Source organism: Elephas maximus, chromosome 27 (genome assembly GCF_024166365.1).
Source record: "Elephas maximus indicus isolate mEleMax1 chromosome 27, mEleMax1 primary haplotype, whole genome shotgun sequence".
NCBI classification, from domain to species: domain Eukaryota; kingdom Metazoa; phylum Chordata; class Mammalia; order Proboscidea; family Elephantidae; genus Elephas; species Elephas maximus.
This window is the reverse complement of record NC_064845.1, coordinates 4,195,098-4,216,981: the sequence shown is the minus strand read 5'-3', so window position 1 is coordinate 4,216,981 and position 21,884 is coordinate 4,195,098. Positions and strand designations below refer to the sequence as shown.

Here is a 21,884-nt window from a genome sequence, read left to right as displayed (position 1 = left end):
AGCCAGCCCATCCCATTGACATGATCTCACTCTTTTGTGCCATCCAAAGGATACTCAAGTGTTATCAAGAAGCCCAAGCCCTCCTGGGTTTACCTGTTGGCTATATTAATAAGAGTTCTGCAAACATGCAGAATACAGTGCAGTATGTCAGATACTTAAATATGTTAATAAAAATAATAACATTCAGGGATGGATTACCCAAAAACCAAGGTACTCACAGACTGAACTGTGCTCACTAACTAATCTGTAGTGCCCAATTTCACCTGTTTTTCATGACGTCAAAGACGTGGTGAAACGCATGTGAAATTGCTCACTGCAGATTAATAAGTAAACACAATTAAGCTCATGCATACCGTACTTAATGGTTAGTCTTCTCCTGCTAATACCTACCATCTGTCAGATAGTGTGTGCTAGGTCCTATATTGATTTCCTACATTCTTTTTTTTTTTTTTTTTTTTGGTAATTCTTAATGTCTACAGTCAGTGCTATTTCAACTTTACAAAAAAAAAAGGCGGGGCGGGGGAGAACTAGTATTGAACGCTCCAACGTTGCCCCTGGTCAGAAGGTTAGAAAGTCAGTGTCCTGATTCAGGGAAGTCACGTCTCCCTGACTTTCAATCCTTGCGATCCACTTGATATTGAAATTTGTTCACTCAGATGTGCTGTGCTCCCAATAGGGATGATTCAATACTTCTGCTGACATCTGCAGGAGAAAAAAAAGATGATTTCTAACCAAGCCCCTTCACAACTCAGCTGTATGGCAGCTGCCGGAGAAACAAGTACTTTAGACCGTTGCACGTGATCAGCGTGTGAATCCTCCTGAAGCTGCTGTCTCTTACTGCCATCCCAGTCACTTCACTCTCACCATTCCAGCTCAGTAAGACATTTCCGTGGCATTGATTATTTGGGAACATGGGAGTCTTCAGGCATGAGTTCAGAGCCTAAGGGTACCATTTACCAAGGTATCACCCTAGTGGCATGTGAGAAGGCAGACAGAACCCTAATTCCTTTTTTCCTAGGAAATTGACACATCTGAAAAACATGCAGCAGAGATTTCAGTAAAGTAGGAGCCCAAAATGTGGGTAGGGCATTCATTAATCTCATCCTGCAGCCTGCACTTCCGTTCTTTCCTGATGGATTGTATGAAAATAAGCATAGACCAGGAGCTGTGCATTCTCTCCTCCTCCCGGCGTGTTAATGATTTGTTGATCTGTGTCTACTAGGTTCCGAGTCGTCCAGCAGCACAGGCTCCTCGGGATCGCTGTCCCGCACCCATCCACCTCTCCAGAGTGCACCCCTGGTCTCGAGCGTGGCAGCCGGTTCTTCGGGCTGTGTGCCCTATCCTGAGAATGGAATGGGGGGCCAGGTCGCGCCCAGCAGCACCAGCTACATCCTCCTTCCACTCGAAGCTGCAACAGGCATCCCCCCCGGAAGCATCCTTCTTAACCCACACACAGGTTAGTTTACTACCTGTGCTTTGACAAGGGCACGGGTGTTCGAAGTAAGGAGTTCACCAGTGAGATTCCTGAAAAATCCTGAGCAGCAGAGCTTCGTGTATGAACTACTGTGTAGGACCTTTGTTTGGGAGAGCAGTTACCTGTATCTACATCTGTTATCTCTCTAGCTCTATTTCTAGGTACGTCTTCATCCGTCTATATTTCTTTATCCATCTCTGTGTCCTTACTCATGTTCATATAGATACAGCTATTTCCCAGAAACTTCCACTTTTCTCTCTGCCCTCTCTTCCCTGACCACAGTGTCTGTTATGTACTCCCAGTAGCTAAGATCAGAGTCCATACTGTGAAGGGCTGGGCTGGGCTAATTAAGACTTTGTATTTCACAGACTAAATCTCTGGCTAGCCTGCATTATATCAGTATCAGACGTGTTTTTTCATCCAAAGATATTTCAGGGATTTAAGGTATCAACTGGAACATAGAGCGAATTCCTAATCATAGAAGCTACTCTATTGCTTTCAAATTTTACCCAACTCTTACTAGACTAGCAGTGAGGAAGAAGGTACAGGAATTTAGGCTTAGATTGGCTTTGGCAGAGTTTGAAAAATTGGTCATTCTCTGACTGTGTTATCTTCAACAATGAATGGCCATTGGCTCTCTGTTTTTGAATCGCCCTAGTGGTTAAGAGCTTGGCTGCTAACCAAAACGTTGGCAGTCTGAATCCACCAGACACTCCTTGGAATCCCTATGGGGGAAATCCTCTTCTCTGTCCTGTTAAGGTCACTATGAGTCAGAATCGACTTCACAGCAATGGTTATGGGAATAGATCAATTAACTTCCACATTGATTCCAAAGGAAACAAGAGCATTGAGATCCTAACATCAGCAAACAGGCTGAAGAAAAGCATATCTGTTTCATGGTGAAAGTTTCTCAGCTGGGGGAGAGTTTGCCTGCATGCATGTACATATACACATAGAAGGCTATTTAGCAATGTTTTAGATTTTTTTTTTTAGATTATCACAACCCTAAGGGGGGCTGGTTACTATTGCTCTATACTAGGTAGAAGCCAGAGATGCTGCTAACATTTGACAATGCACGGGACACCCCCTCACCCCACAACAGAGAATTATCCACCCCAGTATGTCAGTAATACCATGGTGGAGGAACTCTGGTTAAGAAGAATTGATGCCTTTGGATTATGGTATTGGTGAAGAACATGAATATTACATGAACTGCCAGAAGAATGAACAAATCAGTCTTGGAAGAAGTACAGCAAGAATGCCCCCTAGAAGGGAGGATGGCAAGACTTCGCCACGTGTACTTCGAACATGTTATCAGGAGGGACCAGTCCCTGGAGAAAGACATCATGCTCTGTAAAGTACAGGGTCAGTGAAAGAAAGGAAGACCCTCAACGTGTTGGAATGGCACAGTGGCTGCAACAATGGGGTCAAGCATAACAACAATTGTGAGGATGGAGCAGCATGGGCAATATTTTGTTCTGTTGTACATAGGGTCGCTATCAGCTGGAACTGACTTGATACCACCTAAAAACAACAGTCACTTCTTAAGAGGCCTTTGTTAAGAACTGGATAAAAATGGAATTGGCTCTGTATATCAGAGGTTTGGCTTAGACCATTCCAGAGCATTTCTTCAGTTAGTTAAGCTCGAAAATGCAAAACCAGATGAGAATCTCACAAATGTGATCTGAGTCAATCTTCTCACGCATATAGTGCTACTAGTGATTAGGAAATTCAGAAAAGACATGAGACCTATAGTAAAATAGTTTCTTGAATAATTGCCGCATTTTCAAGAAGACATATGGCACATTATTGAGGCATGGGGTTTGATTGAGACATTTTGAATATGCCAAAAGCTTGAGGGAAAAAGAAGGCATAATCATTTTATTGAAAACCACTTGAAAGCTTCAGATTGGATACTTCTAAGGAGACTGTTGGATTGGTTTTCTCTTTTTGGCAGGGAGGAATGGGATAATCGTATGCACCGTAAAGGAAATTAAAAGAAGATCAGGGTCATGTTCATTTCTCTGGGCACTGAACAAAGTACAATCTGACTGTTGCCTTAAATTCTTCCACTTTTAAATGCGATGGAGAGCTTGCAGACTAGAGTACATGCTAAGAATTTGTTTTGAATGTTGTGCTTCAAACAAAATTACAGAGCGTTTCAATAAAAGCTCAACAGCATTTTTAGGGTAAAAGGCAGCAATATTATTTGTAATGATAGTGTGGCTGTGCGTGCGTGTGTGTATATTATCATCTGTAATCTTGTTTATAGAAAAAGACGTAAGAATGCTGCCTGGTGCCAAGTCCTAATTCTTATTCAGTGGACCCAGTCATTTAGAGCTGTTTTCAAAATATCTTCTTTGAAAGGATCCCAGCTAAGGAAGAGGATCTAATAACAGTGTTGAAAAGCTTCCCCATAGACATTTCTCTGATCTGACAGACGCTAGATATTAAAATATCTCTAGACCAGAAGGAAAATGTATTATATATTGTGTACTATGGTTGAGTATAACGGGTTACAAGGTGAATTATTATGTGTGTCCTTTCCATATTGTATTTGTTTTTGTAATTCTACGAAATATATTCATATGTAGAACGTGTGTGTGTGTGTGTGTGTGTGTGTGTGTGTGTATAGGAAGCCCTGATGGTAGTGCAGTGCTTTTGAGTTACGGGTCTTATATATATATATACACAAAACAAAAAAACAAACCCGTTATCAACAAGCCGATTCCGACTCATAGTGAGCCTCTAGGACAGAGTAGAACTGCCCCGTAGGGTTTCCAAGGAGCGCCTGGTGGATTCAAACTGCTGGCCTTTTGGTTAGCAGCTGAGCATTTAACCACTGAGCCACCAGGGCTCTGTGTGTATATATATATATATATGTATTCCTACTAAATGAAACAAAAATGAAATGTATGTATGTATCTGTGGTGTGTGCATGGACGTGTACATCTGTCTACCTAATCTTTTATTTTACTATACTGTTGCACTTGATCCTTTATTTCTGTCGTTGCCATGAACTTCTGGAATCATCACCCCTCACCCTTGCATGAATACCCTCCTGCCAGGTACATGGCAGAAATGCTTTGGTGTTATTAAGAACCAAGAGCATGTGACTACTTTGCTTCTTGTGTGAATTGCCCTGGAGTTGTTTCCTTATTACCAGCACATTTATGAGCTCCTTATGGAGTGGGGCCATACTTAGTTGTTTTTTCGCTTCCCTGGAGTGGATAACAAAGTCATAGTTGTCCCTGCATAAAGTCTTCATGCTTGCAAAGGCAAGCATGGAATTTTGGATTTGATCTTCCTGCTGATGTCTTGAACCCAGCCTCCTTTGAATATTTTTAGCAGAAAGCTCATCTTGGTTAAGCTATTTTCTTTCAACCCAATCGTACCCAGAGGTGCCAGCAGGCACTGGAGTCCCTCGTGTACTCACTGATGCCTGTATATGTTGTCTCACCATTTCTGTTTTGCCTTCCTTCATCAGCCACAGATTCGTGAGTGTGTCATGTGGGGGGATGCCATCTGCAGGAACCTCGCCTTAAACGGCCTTCCGGGATGGGTCTCTTTCAAATGCTCCTGGTAGGCTTCCATAATGCTATATTTTTAACAGGATGTCTAGCATTTATTTATCCAGATTGCTCCCACCTTGTTAAGTGTCTGATGAAAATTTCGTGTGCTTTGCAATGTCTGAGTTAATGCACTCCTATCCATAATCAGCAGCTCTCTGGTAACTTGCATATCACCTTCTAAGGACTAGGAGAGGCATTGGTGGCCTAGTGGTAGAATTCTCATCTTCCGTGTGGGAGACCTGGGTTCCATTCCTGACTAGTGCACCTCATGTGTAGCCACCACTTGTCTGCCAGTGGAGGCTTGCATGTTGCTATGATGGTGAACAGGTTCCAGCAAAGCTTCTAGATGGAGATGTGCTAGGAAGAATGACCTGGTGATCTACTTCTGGGAAAATCAGCCAGTGAAAACCCCGTGGGTCACAACAGTACAATCCACAACTGATCATGGGGATGGCACAAGACCAGGCAGCGTTTTGTTCCCTTATACATGGGGTCGGAAACCCTGGTGGTGTAGTGGTTAAGTGCCATGGCTGCTAACTGAAAGGTCAGCAATTCAAGCCCTCCAGGTGCTCCTTGGAAACTCTATGGGGCAGTTCTGCTCTGTCCTGTAGGGTCACTATGAGTTGGAATTGACTTGACAGCAATGGGTTTTTGGGTATGCATGGGGTCACCATGAGTTGGGGGCCAACTCAACTGCAGCTGACAACAATAGCAAGGACTAACCTCCTCCCCCCCACCCCCCCCAAAAAAACCCAAACCCATTGCCTTCTAGCTGATGCTGACTCACAGCAACGCTATAGGACAGAGGAGAGCTGTTCCCCAAGGAGCAGCTGGTGGATTCAAACTGCCAACCCTTTGTTTAGCATCTGATCTCTTAACCACTGCGCCACCAGGGCTCCAACAAGAACTAGGAAAGGAAAATCTATTTCTCTCGCCTCTTCACTTGGTAAATAATGCTTTCAGGAATGGGTACTTTGCACTCGATTCTTTTCTCTGCCCTGGCTCTGAGCTCACAATGGCCTGCCTGACCTCTGTCATCTCACCCGGCTTACCTCTGCCAAGACACATGCCAATGCCTGCTGGGTACGCTTGTGTGGTTTCTGACATGAATACCTCTTCTAGCTGAATAGGCCTAGGGCCAGCCAGTTCTTTCTTTCCCTTTCTATCTTCAGCAGCTGTCATTCAAACTAATTGCTTGTATTCAGTTGTAATTGCATCTGGATTGGAAGAAAGCATAGAATATAGAAAGGCTGTCTTTGCCTGACTTGAAAACCCATGGTCACCCATCCTAGCTCTCTTAGGAAATTGTTCTTTTCCCAGGCAACCATCTTCTTTCATTTTCTGCAGTTCATTCTTTCCATCTCTCCTTGGAGCATATGAAAATCAATCTTTCATATTCTCTTCTGTTTCCAGAAAAACCTGCCATCTCTCTAGGCTTAATTGAATTCTTAGCACTTTTCATATATAACTATTTAGAGACATCCCTTTTTTTTTTTTTGGTTCACGGCATATTAATCATACTTCAAGCAGAGGATATAGAATTTATCAAGAAGGATGTTTGAATAGTTTAAGGTTATGTTTTTCGTTCTAGTTATGATCAGTTTTTTTGTACTTACTGCTCACTGGGGTAAATCAGAAGTCATATAGTAATATAGGAAAGATCCTTTTTCTTTCTACTTTGTGTGTGTATGTATTTGTGTGTGTGAACACAGAGTGAGACAGAAATTTTAAATGATTTCTGATGCAGTTGTGTATTTGTTGCTATGAAATTTGTTTAGATGTTTTGTAGACCTAACATTTTCTACTTGTCTTTCCAAAATAGAAGGAAAAAAAAAAAGTGGAAAAAAGAAGAGTCAGAACACTAGATGGGATGATGATGGAGTTTTGAAAATTAAAGTATCCTTTCATTCTTCCCCAAATTGCTATTTTGGGAGGGGAAAAAAAGATGAGCTGCAGGTTTTGAATCTAGAAGAAATTTACTTAAAAAATTAAAACAATAAAATGTAGCTAAAATTAAATGACAGTGAGAAGAAAACAAATGTCTAGAATATGAAGAACATTAAAAACAAAAGAAAACTAAATGCAGGCATTGTTCTGTGAGTGTAATTCAGGCACTTTGCTTTTTCTCACAGCACATCGTGGTTGCTTATGAAAGTTATCAGAACTTCCTTAGTTCTGGTGGGTATGTTCATGAATATGCAACGTTTAAGGTTTCTTTCTGCATATGCAGACATAAATTTGAGCTCAGAATCTGGGCCTATAATGGGGAATGCTTAGCTCCCATTATCCTTCCCCAGTAATCTGAAGTCAACCTCATCGCTCTCTACCCGTGAGCCTTTTGTGTAGCAAGTCTGCTAGTGATGCATTCTTTCAGCTTATTTTTATCTGTGGATGTCTTAATTTCTCTTTATTTTAGAAGAAGAGTTTGCTGGATAGAGAATTCTTGGGCTGACAGTCCTTTCAACACTTCGAAGATGCTACCACTGTCTTCTGACCTTCATGGTTTCTAATGAGAGTCAGCCGTTGATAGTCTTGAGAATCCCTTTACATGATGAGTTGTTTTCCTCTAGCTGCTTTCAAAATTCTCTCTTTCTCTTTGGTTAGGCACAGTTCCCTGTGATGTATTTAGGGGTGCTTGTCCTTGACTATATCCTTCTTAAAATCCATCGAATTCCTTGAAAGTGGAGATTAATATTTTTCATCAAGTTTGGGAAGTTTTTGGCCATTTTTTTGTTCATATAATTTTTTGCTTTATTTTTCTCCTCTCCTTCTGGAACTCCCATTATGCATATGTTAGTACACTTGGTAGCATCCTATACATCTCTGAGGCTCTGCACATTTTTCTTTTTTTTTTTCTTATTCCTCAGACTTGATAATCTCTGTTGATTTATCTTCAAGTTTGTTGATTATTTCTTCTAATAGTTCAAATCTGTTGCTGAACCTCTTTGTTTTTGTTTCTGTGTTTTTTTTTAATTTCAGTTATTCAACTCAAATTTCTATTTGACTATTTTTTCATGTATAATTTCTGTCTACTTATTGATATTGTATATTTGATGAGACATCGTTGTCATGTTTTTCTTAAGCTCTTTAATCAAAGTTTTCTTTATTTCTTTGAACGTATTTATAATAGCTGGCTTAGTCTTTGTCTACTAAGTACAACATTCAGAGGCATTTTCTGTTGGCTGATTATTTTCCCTGTACATGTAATGTGCTTTTCTGTTTCTTTGCATGACTTGTTTTTGGCTGTTGTTGAAAACTAAATTTTCAACTTTTTTATATGTTATACCAACTGTGGTTTCAGATGCCTCCTCTCCCCCAGATTTGTTGTTGTTTTGTTTTTTCTTTCTTTTTTTTTTTTTTTTTTTGCTGTTTATTTAACAGCTTTTCTGGATAAATTCTGTATATTTTATATTCCCTGTAGTGTGTGGCCATTGAGTTATCTGCTGTTTTTGTTGTTTTCTTTTCTTTTAAGACTGGCTTCCTATGGGTCATCCTGGATCAGTCTAATTTAATGAACAATGACCGTCTGTAATATTTTCTTAAATTCCTTCCTGGTATTTCTTCTACCCTTTTCCAAGGGGATCTAGATGTGGAGGCACATCTTTAAACTTCAGGGAGTTTACAGGACAGCCTTAGTTTTCATCTTCTGCTTGATAAGCCCTCAAGGTCAATCAGAGGAGAATTATGGGAGCCTTTTCCTCTCCTAGTGTTTCCTGGGCACGCACAACACTGCATGTCTGTGCAGCCCTCTGGATTCCTATCAGAGCTTTTCAAAGTTCCCTGTGGTCATCTAGTGCTTTAGGTCTTCCTTTTAAATTTTTGGCCAGGTTCTTGTTGCCCCAAGAGAAACCATAGCCTTATGTGATGTTACCAGCAGATTGCTATTGTTTTTGGTAATTCCCTGGGTATAAGGATTTTTTCATTGAACTGAGCTCTGTGTACATTCGAATAGCTACAATGCCCTGGAAATGGAGATTTTACAGAGACCTGCTAGTTCAGGGAAAATATTCACTGTGCTCTGGGAACGGGGGCTTTTCATGGGGCTCTTAAGTGGTCATTCCTTCATGTTCGCTGTGAAGCTGCTGGATTTTCACAGCTACTGCATCACTGAGCCGGAGGTAGGTAGATGGGAAGAGTCCTAAATTAAAATGTCATAGGATCTACTTTCTTACCACGTTTCAGTAATTTATATTGGATAGAGGGTTTTAAGTTCATTCTTTGGCTTTAATTAATTTCTAGGGTTCTGAAACAGTTGATTTTTAATTTTTTTTTTTTTTTGGCCAGTATTTTTGTTGTTTTTATGGGAGAATAAGCTCACCAAGGACCTTATTCCACTGTTCTGGAAGCTGATCTCCTGAACATTTGGGTTTTTTTGGACACGTTATTATTCATGAGTTCACTCATCAATATGTGTTAAAAAGGGAACATTTAAAACCCGAAACTCTTTAGATTTTATTTTGTATCTGCATTTTATGTTTAGTATAACAATAGTACATGCATATGGACATACTGTTTAAACATTGCAGAAGGTAAAAATGATGAGAAAATGTATTCTTTCCACCTCCCTTCTCCATCTTTCAACATCTGCCAAGAATATCACAACTTTATTAAGGTTTGTAATGTTAACATTCCGTTTTGCAAAGAACATTTAATTTGAGAACCAGGTAATGTTCTAAAGAGGAGGAGATATAATTATGCTTGGAATTTCAAGTTAAAATATTCTGATATTCGATGTTAAACACATGCTTTTTTTTCCTTATATTCCATTGATTGGTCATAATTACATAATATTTTAGTTGTTTTTTTTTGCATATTGATTTTTGTTTCTTCTAATATTTCAGAAATGCCATCTTTTTTTCCTGTTGACAGAAGTATCTTTGCATTCTTCAGTGTGTTTCTAGTACAAAAACTTTCTTCATCATACTTTTGTTAAAAGTTTTAATTTACATTCAGCTACTAAAATATTGTTGTTTGGGGATTTATTTTCCTTGCTTTCTTGCTTTATTTTATAAGTCTCTTCTTTGACTTTCATTGTCATTTTGCTAGCGAATAAAGTTAAGTAATTGTTTTTGTTATTTATTTGTTCAATTTTTCATAATTAGCTTACCATGAAGGTAAAATCAGTACCTGCAAGTCTGAATTTTTTTTTTCTTAATTGAATTAGAAATGAATCTAGAATTCAAACTCTTAGAACTTATCTTTTATTATCTCAATTTTTCTCTCTCCCCCCTTTTCCTCTCCTCTCCCTTGGCAGTTCCCCCAAGTGTATTCTCCTGTTCTGTAATTTCTAATAAATGGATGTTGACCATCTAGGATTAATTCTTCATGTCTCATTTGTTTTCTTATGCATTCTATTTCTTGTGCTTTTGCATTGCAGTCAGGAAAGTATTCTAGACTTTTTCTTCCAGCAATTATATGGATTTTTTTTTTTTTACGTTAAAGTTTTCATATTTACTTTTTCATGGTAGCTGTCATTTCACAACAGTCTGTCCATTTTCTTCACTAGAATATTCTCTTTCCTCTAGATCAATTTTTAAGATTTTTCTCTGTATCCTGTTCTTCTTACTGGTTGCTAACTTTTCACAGATGTCTTATTATCCTTGGTTTTTTTCATGTATATTAGTAAGGAATCAAGACTGATTTCCAAGAGGCATTAATTGCATCTTGTCCTGGATAAGAGTGTTCATGCCACCCCTGCATATCAGAACAATGTATGGATTGATAGGCTTTGGAATATGTAGTTGGGGAGTACTCACTGAGGCTGTTTTCACCATGTCCTTAACACTGAGATGAGGAGGATTGTACTCTGAGACACCAACCCCATTCTGGAATCTCTGCTCTTTCCAAGTATTTTGCTCAGGTTTATATAGAATATTTCTGTGGCTTTAGATTGGGAACAAAGATTTCTTCTAACCCCTTTCCAATAGGGCTTCAGGGGTTACAGAAAAGGCAAGAAAGAACCCACAAACAATTACACAAAGAGCGTGTCCGCACATTCTTCCATGTTCCTGGGGCTCTTCTCATTCTTCATCTGTCAGTACTAGGTGTGACGCACCTTGAAACCTGGCCTCTACCTCTCCTGCTTTGTCATATGGTGATTAATAATTGTCAGCTATGATTGGAATGTTTCGTGACGTAGTTGGACCATGTACTCATTATGTAAACTCGAATGATTCACTGGATTTTTGGTGAAAAGGAAAGTGAATGGACTTTAGAGTCACACTGAGCAGGGTGCTTTCTTGATTCTTCCACTGACTTTTTTTTCCTCCACTAATAATTTGCTTACTCCTTCTGAGCCCTACTTTTCTTGTTTGTGAAGTTGAAATGAGATTTCATACTTTTAGGTTTGTTGGAAGAGGTAAGGTCGTGTATGTAAGATATCTTGTCGCCGTGCCTTCCATATTGGAAATTGGTTTGTTCTCCCCTTTACCTCCCTTTTGGCTCTCCTTGTCCACTCTTTTTATTGGTTGCCTGTCACTCTTTTTCGTTCTGCCTCTTATTCCTATAACCTTTCTGGTGGGCCTTCCTTTTCTCTTCTGAATAACAAGATGACACCTTCCTTTCTCACAGAGTTGAGATGAGGCTGAAAGGATACTATTGTGTAAACTGTAAAATACTACTCAAATATAAAGCAATGCTATTATTAGTGGCAGTATTAACAATAGCGAACTGTGTCATTATTTCATAAGCGAGAATAATATTTGTATGTTTCACCATTGCAGGGTGAGTCTGTGATGTGTTTATAATGCATTGCTTTTAACATCTAAACTCCTGTTTACCCCTGGTTGTGTCCGTTTAGAGCAGTGAGTGAATGGATGTGTTATGTTCTGTTGGATATATGCATTTGTGAAACTGGTAATGATTCTGAACTGGTGACAGGAGTTAGTGGAGACAAGACAATTGCATTGGTAAATAACTTATAACAGGATGCAGTCGGAGTTGTATAAATGGAAAGCAGCCATTATCTGTTGGTGAGTGCTATCTTGCTGATGGCTGGGAGATACAGGGCAAGGAAACACATGGCTCTGTGAAGGTTGATTCTCCACTGAGGGCCACTGTCCATGGATGCTCTGAGCTTTGGTTAATTTCCCTGAAGGTGGTGGATTTATTTGCTGCTTCTTAAATTGCTATGGGCTTACATTGTCATCTAGCATAACAAACAGTAAATTCCTCACTCAGGGTTCTGGTGTCCTGAATTTCCTGCCTTGCCCCTTTACTTTAGGGTGCTTTCTAAGTACCTCTCACAGTGGTCCTTTCTGCCAAAGGAGAGATTAAGAAGGCCTCCCAGATCTACCTGTGATTCCATTGCAGGCCAGCCCTTTGTGAATCCTGATGGAACTCCTGCAATATACAACCCCCCCACTAGTCAGCAGCCCCTGCGGAGCACGATGGGGGGGCAGTCCCAGCAGCAGCCACAACAACAGCCCTCTCCTCAGCCTCAGCAGCAGGTCCAGCCACCACAGCCGCAGCTGGCAGGCCCACTAGTCACTCAGGTAAGGAGCCATTTGGAAAGCAGGGAGGGGGAGTGCCCAGAAATGAAGGCTGCGTGCCCCTCGGAGGAGCAGTGCACCAGGAAGAGGATTTGTTTTCTCTGGGTGCCACTCCCATCCACTCAAGTCTCATAAATGAAAGCTGGCTGCTTAGAGTCCTTGATTTGCTGGTTGACAGGATTTCATTGGAATCTTTAAGTTCAAATAGAGGCCTGTGTCCCATCCAGCAACCTGAACTGAGACGATATGGTACTAATGAGAATGAATGACTAGTTTTTTCCTAGTCCTAAATGCTGTTTTTATATATCAAGAAACCTTTATCTTTGAGGCTAAACTCAAAGTCCCATACAGGCTTTTGTATCCCCTTGGTCATGCATTCCCATCACAGACCAAGTGTTTGTGTCTGTAGGTCAGAATGGAACTCTTTATCAATGGGAAGAACAGAAATCAGTTAACTCCAAGGCTAACCTGGCTGTTCATACATGCTCTAGAGAAATGCAGATCTGCTCTCTTTCCCAGGTTGTTGTTGTTCGTTGCCGTGCAGTCTGTTCTGACTCATGGGGACCCATGTGTGCAGAGTAGAACTGCTCCATAGGGCTTTTAAGGCCACAACCTTTCCGAAGCAGATCACCAGGGCCATCTCCCATGGAACCTCTGGGTGGGTTCCAACCACTTAACCTTTTGGCAGTAGTTGAGTGCTTAACCCTCTGCACGACTCAGGGACTCCTTTCCAGGGTTACACGTGGAAAAGGTCCGCAGAAACCTGATGTGTCCCAGGTAGGCTGCCAGAATGAACCTCTTTTTTATTTACTTTTTCTTAATTCTTATTCCCCGCACAATATTTTTATACCCAGAGAATCTATCACTAACATCAAAAGTATGGCAGTAACTTTTTTTTAAATTGCGTTAATATATATGTATCAAAGCATTTGCCATTCCAACATTTTTTACATGTATGATTCAGTGACGTGAATTGCATTCATTGTGTTGGTCAACCATCACCACCATCTCCTCTAGCAGCAGGGACCAGTGTGTGCTCACTCTACAGAAATGAACCTCCCTGAAGGCTGTGTGGCTCTGGTCTACCTGCCCTTGACTTTTAGTTGGTGGCTGGCACACCTCTCTGGAGTGCATTGAACTAAGAGAACCTGTAAGGGATGGTGATGTGCTTCAGATAACACAGCCTTCCCGTGAGACTCAGCAGTGCTTTCCTGTTACCTGATCTGCTTTTTCTTTCCTTCAGTCTGTCCAGGGGCTGCAGGCTTCCTCACAGTCAATGCAATTTCCAGCAGTCTCTTTTCCTCCCCAGCATCTCCTGCCTGTGTCTCCAACGCAGCACTTTCCCGTGGTACTGTATTACGTGTGTGTGACGTGTCCCTGGGAGAGCATATGCACTGGTTTTACTACATCCCGGTGCAGGGCTGGCTGATGCTGGGTGGGTGTGCTGTGCTCCTGTGATGGGGCTGCGCATAAACGTCACATTCCTGAATGTTGCAGCCCATCCTTGCAAAACGATGGTCTCCTTTCTGTCACTTGCCCCACGGCTAGTGCTCCTGCAGTTTGGTGGCCTTTTAAGAGTGAAGGAGGTATTAGATGCTCTCTGAGTTAGAAGTCAGGAACGGAGAGACTTCATGAGCTTGGTGTGAGGGATTGGGAAATACCCTGAAGTCTGTGCTCCTGATGTGGGTGCTCTCTTGGCACCCCAGAGCCCCAGTTCTCTTTCATTTTCCCATCAAGGTACTGAGTCCTTTTATGTAACAGCTTAAATACTGAGTAAAACCCCCAAATTTCAGGCCAGACCAGTGAACAAACACTCTCTAATACAGGGAAAGAAATCTCACCCAGCCTGTTGCTGATACCACTTCTGGCTCCATCTTTCTCTGCAGCCTCAATGGTGGCAACGAATATGGAGACTTCTGCCTCTCTCCAAAGGGCAGATCCTGAAGTTGCTGGCTGGGAAGACCTCCACTTCCACAGCACTATCCTGAGGAGCTTGAGCCCTCAAGGAAAAAACAATACGTTTGCTTCCATTGAAAGTGGAAGATTTGGGTCCCCTTGCTTTCCATGTCTGACCCTAAGGATGATTAAAACCTGATTTCTCATGTTGTGTTCTGGCCTGAGAATTCCTTTTCTTTTTTTAATTTTGTTTTTCCAAATTGTGCTTCTTCCTTCTCCCGTAACTACTGGCATGTGGTCCGTGTCTACCTCAACATGCCTCTCAAATTACTAAGGTCTTGCTGACTCTCTTGCTTGCTTCTGTGACTTGCAGAGAGAAGATGTAGTGACACAGTTCAGCCAGATAAGCCTGAGTCGGCAATCCTCAGGGGAGACCCCTGAGCCCCCATCGGGCCCTGTCTACCCATCATCCCTCATGCCACAACCAACCCAACAGCCAAGCTACGTCATCGCCTCCACAGGCCAGCAGCTTCCTCCAGGGGGCTTCTCAGGCTCTGGACCACCCATCTCCCAACAAATCCTCCAGCCCCCTCCCCCACCACAGGGATTTGTGCAACAGCCTGCACCTGCACAGGTAGGTGTGCTTTGTCCTACACCTGTGACAGACAGTTGATCTGTGGGGCACTTTGACTTGTCTTGTCAGAGCCCTGGTGGTGCAGTGGTTAAGAGCTCGGCTGCTAACCAAAAGATCAGCAGTTCAAATCCGCCAGCCACTCCTTGGCAACCCTATGGGGCAGTTCTCTTCTGCCCTGTAGGGTCACCATGAGTTGGAATCGACTCACGGCAACAGATTGGGTTCCCGACTTCTATCTTCCATGTAGAATATTGCAGGTCAACTTGCCATGCCCTACTGGTCCATACTGATATTCTTCACAAACAGGAATCGGTCTTTGCTTCTGTTCATCCAGAAACCCCGGTGGCGTAGTGGTTAAGTGCTATGGCTGCTAACCAAAAGGTCGGCAGTTCGAATCCACCAGGCGCTCCTTGGAAGCTCCATGGGGCAGTTCTACTCTGTCCTATAGGGTCGCTATGAGTCGGAATTGACTCGAGGGCAACAGGTGTCTGTTCATCCAAGTATGCGAAGTCTTGGCACTCAGAAAGTAAGTTTAATGAAAGTAACCCCAGCGCCCATGGTTCAAAAGAGGAATATCCCATTTTCCAGGCTACTGGTGCAGAGGCCAGAGGGAAGCGCTTCCTCCCCTATGATGGCCTGCTGGATGGATTGACTAGGAGTGTCCTTGGGGAAGGGATAGGCCTGCACTGGGGGACTTTTGACACTCTCTTACTGCTGCTAGTGAAATGTGCTTTTTCCTTTTTTTTTTTTTAAATCAATTCATAAGCATTTTCTTGAGTTAATCTGGTGCTCCAGGCAGGAACTCTGCTATGAATATAAAGGAGGAAGGTAAGCTGGTATCCAGTGTCCTTCCCTCCCTAGGGGAAAGCAGAGCTGGCTTCTGCTCTCACAGCAGCCATTAATCATATTTAATTGACTCGAGCATGTAAGACACCACAGATCACTGATTTTTACTGTCTGCTCAAAGACAGATTATGTGTTACCCTTGGCCACCAAACATCTCTGGTGCTCTCCTGGGTATCCCTTGCAGAATATTGGAAGCGATTACTGTCAAGATGCAAAATGTACAGAGGCGTTTTCGGGTCCGTTTTCAAGACGCACATCTCCCAGGCAAATCCCATCCTAATTATGAAGGATCGCGTTGGATGAGCTACTTAAAGTGCGGCGTCACCTTTCTGTCATTGCTTTCGCTGCATTAACAACTTGAGTAAATTGTTTTCTTTTTCAAGCCACACAAAACCCCCTACCGTAAAATGATGTTCACTCAGTTGTTTGTTTTTGTTTGAGTGATTAATGAATCATTCATCTTCAGTGACCTCTGTATTATCTCTTGCTAGTAGGACTTTAAGGAAAAATGAAAAATAACTTTAAGTCACAGGAGAAAGGGCTTTATTAATGTAGTAATTGTTCTGTTCTGTTGTGTTCAAGTTTCATTTTTAGGTTAAAATAGCTCTTTGAGCCTAAATAGCATCTAAGTGTTCTTACACATTTCCATTGTCCAGGAGAAGAGCTGGCAGAATATTTAATTGAAGACTTAAAAAAAAAAAAAAGTCCTTCCCTGATGAAGGGATTTCAGTATTAGTACACTGCTTGGGCAGAGACAATTTAGAACCCCTGCCGTGTCTGTATCAGAAATACTTTCATTCCCTCTTCAATAATTTACAAATAGAAAGTTGGGGAAAGGGGAAGAACAAAACAGATATTATTTTTTTATGAACCGACAGATAAAGGTGTAGTATATACATCCCTGGGTGGCGCAAATGGTTTGTGCTTGTCTACTAACCTAAAAGTTGGTGGTTTGAGCCCACCCAGTGGTACCATGGTAGAAAGGCCCAGCAATCTGCTTTTGTAAAGATTACAGCCAAGAAAACCCCATGGGGCAGCCCTAAATCATAACACATGGGATTGCCATGAGTCAGGATCCCCTCAAGGGCAATGGGTTTGGTTTTTGGTCTTGTGTCTGCATCAGAAACACTTTCATTCTCTCTTCAATAAATTCACAAAGAGAAGGGGGGGAGGGGAGCAAAACAAGTGTTCAGGGTTCATGATCTGTCTGAAGGTCTGTGGAATTCTTTCTTAAGGAACGACAGGAAGAGGTATCACCTATAACCCATAAAGAAAGCCAAGGCAAACCCATAGCTGTCGAGTTGATTCTGATTCCTAGTGACCCTATAGGACAGAGTAGAATTGCCCTGTAGGGTTTCCAAGGAATGCCTGGTGGATTCAAACTGCCTACCTTTTGGTTAGCAGCCAAGCTCTTGACCACTGCACCACCAGGGCCCCATATAACCTATCGTGACTTTCAATTTAGTAAATATTTTACGACCTGGTTACTCTATTATGGAACAATGAAAAGAGCTCAGTTGAGATTCAGCCCATGAACATATTGGAAAGACATTAGTTTATGCAAAGGATGAACCCGTTTAAAAGCTTCAAAGATCAATTTTGTCTGGTTCTTTATGTGTGTTTTCTGAATGCTGGATGGAAGGGTGAATCGGGTAATACAAGGACAAGGCAAGGAGGGATTTAGAGAAGGAAGTGGGGAAAGTGTTCATTTTTTGTTTCTTCTTTTATTTATTTCTGTCATCTCCTAACCCACTCATTATTTAGATTCTCCACATTCTAACATTGTTGTTGTTATTAGCTGTCATCGAGTTGGCCCCCTACTCCTGACATCCCTATGCACAATGGAACAAAACAGTATCTGTTCCTGTACTACCCCCAAGATCAGGTGAGAATTAGATCATTGTGATCCATAGGGTTTTCGTTGCCTGATTTTTGGAAGTAAATCACTGGGTCTTTCTTCCTAGTCCATCTTAGTCGAGAAGCTCCACTGAAACCTATTCAGCATCATAGCAACACACAAGCCTCCGCCATAAAAAAAAATTCATTCCCGCTGGGTTGATCCCGACTCTTAGCAACCCTATAGAACAGAGTAGAACTGCCCTGTAGAGTATCCAAGGAGCACTTGGTGGATTTGAACTGCCGACTCTTTTTGGTTAGCAGCACTAGCTCTTAACCACTGTGCCACCAAAAAAAATGTATTTCATACCTTTTGGTGTCCTTCCCCCTTCTCACTTCCCCTCTGCCTTCTGGCATTTCATGCCAATTCTTTAGGAAAATCCCTCTGTCTTAGTTACCTAGTGCTACAATAAAAAAAACTACCATAAGCAGATGGCTTTAACAAAGGGAAATTTATTCTCTCACAGTCTAGTAGGCTAGAAGTCTGAATTCAGGGTGTCAGTTCCAGGGGAAGGCTCCCTCTGTAGGTTCTGGAGGAAGGTCCTTTTCATCAGTCTTCCCCTGGACTAGGAGCTTCTCCACACAGGAACCCCAGGTACAAAGGATGTGCTCTGCTCCCAGCCCTGCTTTCTTGGTGGTATGAGGTCCCCATGTCTCTCTGCTTGCTTCTCTCTTTTATATCTCAAAAGAGATTAGCCCAAAACACAATCCAATCTTGTAGGTTGAGTTCTGCCTCATTAACATAACTGCCGCTGAACCCATTTCATTAACATCATGAAGATAATATTTACAACACATAGGAAAATCACATCAGATGACAAAATGGTGGACAACCACACAATAGGGGGAATCATGGCCTAGCCAAGTTGACAGATATATTTGGGGGGGACACAATTCAATCCATGACACCCTCCTAGCTCAGCTCAGCTTCCTTTGTCTCTGGGAGGATGATGGTGGGCCAGGTGGCTATTTGCATCCTATAGTTGGTGGCCATAATCCCTAAGAGCTGGCCAAAGCTCTACCATGGGCTGTGGGAGAAACTGGATAACTGAGTGAAAACGGTTTTATTTGGGCAAACCTCTAGCACAGCTTCTAGGAGTATCAGTGACTCAGGACTGGGAGAAAAAGAAAATCAAAACCAAAGAAAACTGGAATCCTAAGCCTGAGGCTCTGTAATAAGAATAAGGAATTATAATTTAATCTAAACCATTAGTGTCCATGAGGAGAGTTTCAAATGTTCGCTCTCCACTCCTCACCCCTGAAGGTATTTTCATGTATTGAAGGAAGAGGAGAACCTTCACACTCATGGCCTTACTTTCAACCAAGGCACAGTCTTTCCTAAGGTACAGGATGCGATTCTTCCTAAAAGGCGTGTAAGTAGAATGCTGATGAGCGAATTAGATAATAGCTGTTCCTGCTCTTCTTATTATTAAGAAGCACCGGATATAGAATGGCACATTGTCATATGTGTGTCCTAAAATTTACTCTTTTTTTCTCTCAGAATGCAAACATTTTATTCACTAAGATGTCTAGATCTCAAAACAAAGACAATGCATTTCCTAGTTTTGAATCTCTGGGCATTTTTTAGGAAATAAATCTCTGGTACTCTTGTGTCTTCTTGTGAGCCTCACAGAATTTTCTTTGAAATAAGAGCCAACCATGAATTTGGGTAGAGATATCCTACCTCAAGCTGGAGCCCTGGTAATACAGTGGTTAAGCGTTCGACTACTAACCAAAAGGTTGGCAGTTAGAATCTACCAGCCGCTCCTTGGAAACCCTACGGGGCAGTTCTCCTCTGTCCTGTGGGGTTGCTATGAGTTGAAATCGAGTTGATGGCAATGGGTTTTTTTATCCACCTCAAAGTGTTTTTTTTTCAAGTGAGTTTCCTTCCTCTACCTGCAAATGAAATTCGCTCAGAGAGGGGCTTTGTGGCTCTGGACGACATTGATGGCAGAGTTCATGTCTGCCTGTTCCTCTAAGTAGAGTTGTGTGTGAATCCAGCCTGCTGGTCAGCCCTCCTATCTGTACAAGAAGCACTGCAGTCAGTCGACACACCATTCTCTTATCAGCTGGAAGAGAACTCCACACAAGACCATGAGATGTAGACAGAAGACCTAAGGAGGGTCCTGTTTCTCTCTGTGTTTAAATCAGTGCTTACCACTGCCCAGCCGTGGAGCCCGAAGGACAAGCACAGGAGGAAGCACCATGAGTAAGAACGAGGGCTAGACTGCGCAGAGCCTGTAGTGAGGAAGGAAGCCCTTGGGGACCTCTTAATACAATGTAACCTCACTCTGTTCTCAAGTAAACATAGTCCAGCCCTTGTGCTAGAACTTGAACCATTAGATAAGTAATTCCTCTCTTCCTCTGTGAGAAGGGACTTGTCCCCACTGATACCCTGGGACAGATAAGAAAGTCTTTCCAGATCAAGTGACATATGATTTTGAATCTTACTGGAAATGTATATATTCCTAGTCATTGTACATGTGAGAAATGTTGAACTGGCCAATGTTGTGTTACCTGTGTACCTGTATATCTATGTGAAGCCCTGGTGGCGCAGTGCTTAAGAGCTATGGCTGCTAATAGAAAGGTCGGCAGTCTGAGTTCACCAGCCTCTCCTTGGAAACCCTATGGAGCAGTACTACTCTATCCTGTAGGGTTGCTGTGAGTCAGAATCTACTCGACGGCAACAGTTTTGTTTTTAAATATATATATCTATGTCTATCTTGTTTGCCTGTATCTGTTTATTTATATTTTTTATGTTTATATTTATATATGCAACTGAAGATAAAAAAAGTGATAGAAGGTTGCATAAACCCCATTTTTAACATCGCTCTCCCTTTAGAGTGAGCATATTTTTTGAGTACTAGCTCTTTGCCAATGACTGTGCAAAGTGCTTTTATAGACTTTACCACATTTCAAAATTTCATTCTCTGTTACTTTTAGGCTAGAAACCAGCATTTTTCACGTCTCTCCTCTGTTCTCATTAGAAAAGCAATTCCAGTTAGATATAATGTTTAAAACCATCACGAGCAAGCCCCGGTGATAGCAGATAACTGTTTATTGTTGCATTTTAAACACACAAAAGTCAGTGGTTTGAAACAGCACCCATTTTATTGGTCAGGATTAAGTCAGAAATTTCAACTAGAATCAGCAGAGATGGTACAGGTCTGCCCCACGTGGTATTGGCTGGGGTGGCTGGACCACAGCTCCGGAACTCCGGTGAAGCTGTTGACTGGGCTGCCTCTCTTCTTCTCCATGTGGACTCTCTCCATGACAGGATAGCTCTGGCTTCCTTTACCTGATGGCTGAGTTTCCCTTCTGCAGAAGTGGAAGCTGCAAAGCTTCTTAAGGTTTAGGTTTGAAAGTCTCAGTTGTCACTCCTGCGTCTCGGCCTGGCTCAAAGCCAACCGCAGAGCCAGTTGAGATTCCAGGGCTTGGGGAACAGGCTTCACCTTTTCATGGAAGGGATAGCATGGACGTACGGACAGGCAAGGGGGTGCTTCTGGGGGCCATCTTTACAGACAATCTACACAGTCATATTATAAGATGGCCTAATATATTTTAACTATGTTTTAAAAAGTTAACTTATGTACAGTTCTCAGTCCCTGCTTTCTTCACTCCCACACAGATGCCGGTGTATTACTACACGTCTGGTCAGTACCCTACCTCAACCACGCAGCAGTACCGGCCCATGGCCTCGGTTCAGTACAACACCCAGAGGGCTCAGCAGATGCCTCAGGCGGCACAGCAAGCAGGTACCGCAATCTGCTCCCTGTCTTCTCCTCCAACACGGTGGTTTTCGCAGGTCACTCTCTGAGTTGTCCTGTTCGAATGAGTAACCAAGCTTGGCAGTTTAAACCAGCTCATTTCCCTTACTCTAAGCACGTGACAAAGGACTTGGTTACCTGTATGCAGAAAAGTAAAAGGGACCAGAAGAGGAAGTATATACATCACCCTGGCATCCTGGGCATGTGTGCTAAAGACAGTTTCCATCAATTCCCATTACTTTGGGGTCACTTTAGCATCCCAGACATGAGAGCTAAAGATGGTTGCCATAAATTTCCATTACTCTGGGA

The 21,884-nt window shown here is 42.2% G+C and overlaps 1 protein-coding gene across 2 annotated transcripts in view; it reads left to right on the top strand.

Annotated features, from left to right (window-relative positions):
• ARPP21 (cAMP regulated phosphoprotein 21) overlaps nucleotides 1-21,884 on the top strand; it is a 180,845-nt gene that overhangs the window by 104,939 nt on the left and 54,022 nt on the right. The window contains exons 15-19 of one of the 2 annotated variants that reach the window (XM_049870866.1): nucleotides 1,223-1,456; nucleotides 12,358-12,539; nucleotides 13,780-13,884; nucleotides 14,806-15,066; nucleotides 21,437-21,563. In XM_049870866.1, the coding sequence (XP_049726823.1) occupies nucleotides 1,223-1,456; nucleotides 12,358-12,539; nucleotides 13,780-13,884; nucleotides 14,806-15,066; nucleotides 21,437-21,563 (909 nt within the window). The remainder of the gene's footprint in view (nucleotides 1-1,222; nucleotides 1,457-12,357; nucleotides 12,540-13,779; nucleotides 13,885-14,805; nucleotides 15,067-21,436; nucleotides 21,564-21,884) is intronic. The other variant, XM_049870865.1, reaches the window with a different exon arrangement.